The 6,000-nt window shown below is 33.1% G+C and overlaps 1 protein-coding gene across 2 annotated transcripts in view; it reads left to right on the forward strand.

Annotated features, from left to right (window-relative positions):
* LOC127419285 (synaptotagmin-2-like) overlaps positions 1-6,000 on the forward strand; it is a 54,207-nt gene extending 48,207 nt beyond the window's left edge. For both annotated transcript variants that reach the window (XM_051660575.1, XM_051660576.1), the window contains exon 9: positions 311-6,000. In XM_051660575.1, coding sequence (XP_051516535.1) covers positions 311-526 — 216 coding nt within the window. In that variant the 3' untranslated portion in view covers positions 527-6,000. The remainder of the gene's footprint in view (positions 1-310) is intronic.

Here is a 6,000-nt window from a genome sequence, read left to right on the forward strand (position 1 = left end):
TCAAAAATTGTGTTAGATTTCTCTGAAAACAAGGCAAAATATGTAATTTTGCTTCTCATGTAAATGTATCTTTTTTAAAGAATATTTTTATTTATTTATGTATTTATGTATTTATTTATTTTTACAGTGTATGAGTACACTACATATAGTCAAAGCTAACAAGAATATAAAGCCACACAATTTCAATTTTGATTTCATGGGGTCTTCTTATTTTGAAAATGAGAATTGGCAATCAAATATAGAGATTATTGCTTACCTTGCAGTGTGTTTGTCCAATTGTAGAGTTAATCACAATATCTGATTTTTATAGAAAATCCAAGCTGTGATCACAGTGCTGGACTACGACAAGATTGGCAAGAACGATGCCATCGGCAAGATCTGGGTGGGCAGCAAAGCGCAGGGCACTGAGCTGAGGCACTGGTCCGACATGCTGGCAAATCCACGGCGGCCCATCGCTCAGTGGCATCCACTCAAACCTGAGGAGGAGGTGGATGCTTCGCTAGCAGCCCTCAATGCCAAGAAGTAATCCTGCCACTTCCCTTCTACTTCCTCCCCCACTTCCCTACCTTCCTTCCTTTCTTTCTTTCTTTCTTTCTTCCACTTTTCAACATGCACAGCATCTTCAACAACCAATCAGCACTGAATTACAGCCATGGGCCACCAGACTAGACACTAGAGGTTTCAAAAGTAGACGACTGGGTCTCATCGACTGCACAACCCAACACAAAATGAGATCAGGTTCGTCAAGACCAGCCGATCTCATAGGTCAGTATGTCCTTTCAAGAGTATTCTTTGGCACAGCTTGGAGTTATGGACATTTTCACCCAAAAGTCCAAGAGATCCACAGCATTCCAAAATTTTGCATCGGGGACCAGGGATAGAAACACACTGCCTCTTCCACTGCCTAATTTTAACACATTCCTTCTAGATTCTCTGGTCATCTAGATCAAATCCTGTTCTGTTACTTTTGTTGAGTCTGAAAGGACAATTAAAAATGGCTTATAAATATGAAAATGAAAAAAATAATAAAATAAAAATAATAATAATAAAGGGGAATGGACAGATAGTTGGACTAGATGCTCCTGACCCAACAAGAAGGAATTTTTCAGGTGTCATCGATTACACTGCCTGCAAACAACCTCTTCTTCCATTCTTCTTCCACTGCCCAACGTCCTAACCCTGACAAAAAGGAGACAAGCCTTCAAACATCACAAAATAAGCAATTCTTAGCTGCCAGGGACATCTCCCTGTTAGCATTTGTGTATTTGTTTCTTCACTTTGATTTGTTGTATTAAATGTATTCTGCCTGAGCACTTTAAATGAAAGTGTGTTTCTGTTCTAGTTGATAACTTTGTTTTTATCAGTATTTTTACCTGCATTTGGGAGTTTGTTGCTTTGATTCATGTTTTTGATGTTCTGGACCCGCTCATTAAGAATTTATTCCAGAATTAGTTTGTATGGTTTATTAATTTTGATTTAACCTGAAGTTCTTACAAGGAGTGAGAGTTTGGCAGAGGGCATTGTTGTGTACTTATGTGTATTTATTTACTGCACATTTTACCAAACTGCTGAAATTATTTGCACTACTGACACTACATGTATGTTGCTTTATCGACTGCAATCTGTACTTTAGTGATGGTGCATTCTTGATGCGAGTTTTCAAATTTGCATTTGTTAAAAAAACAAGGAACTTCTATAATCTGAATGTTGCTTTAGTGCTTACAGTGGGTGATTCATCGTTTTGACAATGCAAATCTCAGAATATGATTTCACTGACGAACTAAGATTAAATGATATAGATTCATTTTCTGGCGTTTGATCCTCGTATTGCCTGGAGAACCTCTTTGGCAATGATGATATCTTCTTAAGTTGTTAACTAGTTGGGAAATTTAGCAAATTGCAAGCCTGAAACTGATCTAAATTTATTTTTAGTGCATAATTTAGTGCGTATCAGTGGCATAGCCAGAAATAAGACTTCGGGTGTGCAAAGAGAAAACTGGGTGTGCAAGAACTAAAGCACAATTAAGTGAAATATAATAAAATGAACATTAACAACCATTCCATCAATTTTTATAATTTTTTTTTTGGTTATAATTTTTTAAAGCTCTGTGTAGTTAAAATGACTGGAAAAAAATCAGTGGCGTAAGTAGCTCTGTTAATATATAAAAATATGAGGCTTCATAATTCATCAAAAATAATAGTAATAATAATTTGGAATGATTCATTCTTATTTTCCAAAAAATACTAAAGATACAAATATAAATGATGGTAAAATGTGCACAGTACAGAAAAAAAAAAAAGAAGAGGAAGATAAAAATACACCAGGTTTTAGTTAAATTAATTGGTTAAAAATTGTGGATAAGAAATAAATCAGTTATGCATTGTGTTGAACAGAAGAATGCACAACTGTAAGAAGATTCAAAACCTTTTTTGGACATTCTTTGTATTTATGGAGTATAGGGAGGTTTGGTTCATAATAATAATAATAATAATAATATATATATATATATATATATATATATATATATATATATATATATATATATATATACTGTTATTATGTAAATTATTAAGCCAATATAAATAAAGGATAATACCATGTCTGACATGATGCAAACAGTAAAGTGTAAAAAAAACAAAAAAACCCTGCCATTTGATTTAGGTGTGCAAGCTTACAATTTGGGTGGCAGTTGCACACCTTGGCACACCCGTGGCTATGCCACTGGTGCGTATAGACTTTTAAATCAGACAAAATGCTACATTTAGAGAGCCAAGAGTGAATTTGATTGTACTTACCATGCAGTTACTCGAATTCAAAGAAGCAGCTTTTCTGACAGGCCATGTTCGGTTGCAATAGCTCTGTTGATTGTGAAATTGCAAGTTCTTCCGTTCACATTCAAAGTGCAGTTTGATATTTTTATGTCTCTTTGCAAGCCTAATGAATGTGTGGTTATTTATCATTTATTTATCATTTATTACTTGTTTATACAATTTCATGGTTTTCTAGTTATATTGAAACACACTTCATTTAGGGATCAATGTCTATGTTTACTCTGTTATTGTAAGTTATTTTTGAGGTTACTCTCTAACACAAATGTCCCATATTACGAAAAGCGTACACAAAGAAATCGCAATCTTACAATTAATAACCCTCTCCCCAAAACCATAGTGTAGTTTTACCTATATATGCATAGTTCCTACTTTATGATACTGCATGTTACAATAAAAAGATGCGCATGTTTCAAAGATGAAGCAAAAATATGTTGTGTACCTAAGTAGGTGTTCTTTGTCATTTTAATAACATAAAGGAGGGGGATACGATATTGTGTATATTTTCTAATGAAATCAAATATGTATTTATTTTCCGTGAGTGGGTACTGGAGAGAATATGAACTATACTACACAAATTTTCATTTTCAGATTCAATCCATGCCTGAACATCATGAGCAAATATGTTAAGTGCTTTGTGTGGACTAATATAGAATGAAAACGTAGCCGCATGCTTGCCGTCTACTAATGTTGTTAAAGCGGATGTTTTTTATTTTTTATTAATTTATTAACATATGTATTACTTGATTTATTCAAAATGATTATTTATCTTAATTTTATAATATTTGTAAGTATCTTTGTTAAAATATGTTTCTGGGAAGTAAAAACTTCCGTAGGGGGCTCCAAGTCTGAATATTTTCCCCCATCTTATAAGAACAATGATGCAAAGTTTTGGATCATACAAAATTATTATGAAGTAGATAAAGTTTTCTTTTCTCATTTAAGACTTTATTATCATTTTTGTCTTTTTCACAATCAGTGCCAATAAGAGAAGTCACGTTTACTGCCATTTTATCTGACTTTATGTCATTCTTACGTGATTTTTTCAGACCAACTGATTTATACCTTTGGCAACAAAGTTGCATTAGCACAATTGTATTAATCGTGTTATAGAAAACTTGGAGTCCCCATTGCTTTCTAAAAGCTTTTATTTATGGGAATGTTACATGATAACAGCATTTAACTAGCCAATAAACAGTAAGTGTGTGTGTGAGAGAGAGAGTGTGGATAAGATAAAGCCATAAGACTTGAGCTAAATCTTTGGAGCTCAGCTATATTGATGTACTTAAGATGATTCTAAAAATGTCTCCTCCTTTCATAGGCCTGTGTGTCTCCTCACGTTCCATTTAGTCTGTGAAGCTTTGGGGCTGCACTGTTTCCTAAAAGTGTGCTGATCTGAACATTATTGGCAGTTTAACTTGCAATAGTCAGTCTCTAAATAATGCTTTTTCAATGTTTTTTTATTACACTTTTTTTATTTTATTTGTATTATGTATTTCTTTATTCAGTTTTGTAAATGCCTTGATTTAACACAAAGTGTGTTAGGGAAGTTTGTTTGTACACTGGTTGGTGTAGTTGTTGCTATTCCACTATGTATGTACACACATGCATTTATGGGCAAAGGACAATTAAAAAGGGTGGTTTAAAAGGGTTGTGTAACCATGGAAACATTTAACGTACAAAGTTCCAGATGTTTTAAGCCTTTTAATGCAAATATTATTAACAATTTTATAATTATTTTTTAATTATTAATGTAATAATACAATAAGAAGAAATTTAACAATAAAAATAAATAATTGATATAGGAAAATGTTACTTAAAAATGTAGATGCTTTCAAATGGATATTTATTTATTTATTTATTTATTTATTTATTTATTTCAAATGAATGGAAATTAAGTAATCAATAAAGTAGTGATCAAGTAATTTCAATCAGAATTACCAGAAAATGTTTGGGGTTTGAGTGTGTGTAACTGTGTTCAATAATAATGCATAGGCCCTTTAATAAATAATCATTTGTTGTTATTTAATCAAGCACTGCCATTCTGCCTATATGGCAGCATGCACAATGCACAATACATTCCTATTTGTCAACCACAGAGTTGTTGCTTGCAAGCAAAGATATTTGAGAACAACACAAAAAAGGGTTGCAATGAGTTGCAAAAGTTTCAATTCAGTGTGCTCAGTCAGTTTGAGTGTTTTATGTTGTACAACTGAATGAAAGACTGCTCTGACACCCACAGCAGAGACATTTTCGTGATTTCTGTTGATTTCTTTTTTGCTATTTTGTTTGTTGGCTAGCATCCAAAGGTAGCACTGTGCAATAAGGTTGTATACGTTAACTTTAGTTAACACAATAGTTAACATAAACTAACCATGAACAATAGCTGAATTTTACAGCATTTAATAATCTTGGTTAATGTGAATTTCTACATTTACTACTAAAATTTACATTCAAACATGTAAAACAACATTTGAAGTTGTATATTAACATTGGTTAATGCATTACTGTATGAACAAACATCAAATATGCACAATAGTGCTTTTATAAATTAACAATAACCAATATTAATGAATGCTGTATACAAATAATTGTTCATTGTAGTTCATGATACCAAATGTATTTACTAATATTAACATGCAGAACCTTTTTATAAAGTGTTACCGCAAAAGAGCTGATGTCTTTATGTCTGCTTTTGCATAGTCACATATCTAAGCAAGTGCTTTGGGGGGGAAATTAACAAAAGCTTGCCACTGGATCTCATTTTCTATTCTTTCTTTTCTCTTGCACTTTTCACTCTGCTTTTATGGAATTGTATTTATTTATTTATTTTCTATTTGTGGTGTTCTGTTCTTTTAGTCAGTGGAAGATTGCAAGGGTTTGGCCCTCAGGCCTGTTTGTACCTTCCAGTGTTCTTGTGTGTGCGTGTGTGTGTGTGTTCATGTCCGTAATGTCGTGCCTAGTGTGGATCAATCGCATGCTTTAGCCCTTGATGGGACACTTTGACAAAACGTTGCTCTTTTCCCACGACTTCCTAGTGGACAGTATATAAGCATCGGCAATCCTTGTAAAGACATAAAGGGAACCAAATAGCTCTACAGATTTATCATATGTGTTACCAGCTCTGTTCTGAAACAAATGGTAAAAATAAAGGCCTTTTAATTATACTTA

Source organism: Myxocyprinus asiaticus, chromosome 28 (assembly GCF_019703515.2).
Source record: "Myxocyprinus asiaticus isolate MX2 ecotype Aquarium Trade chromosome 28, UBuf_Myxa_2, whole genome shotgun sequence".
In the NCBI taxonomy this organism is placed as follows: domain Eukaryota; kingdom Metazoa; phylum Chordata; class Actinopteri; order Cypriniformes; family Catostomidae; genus Myxocyprinus; species Myxocyprinus asiaticus.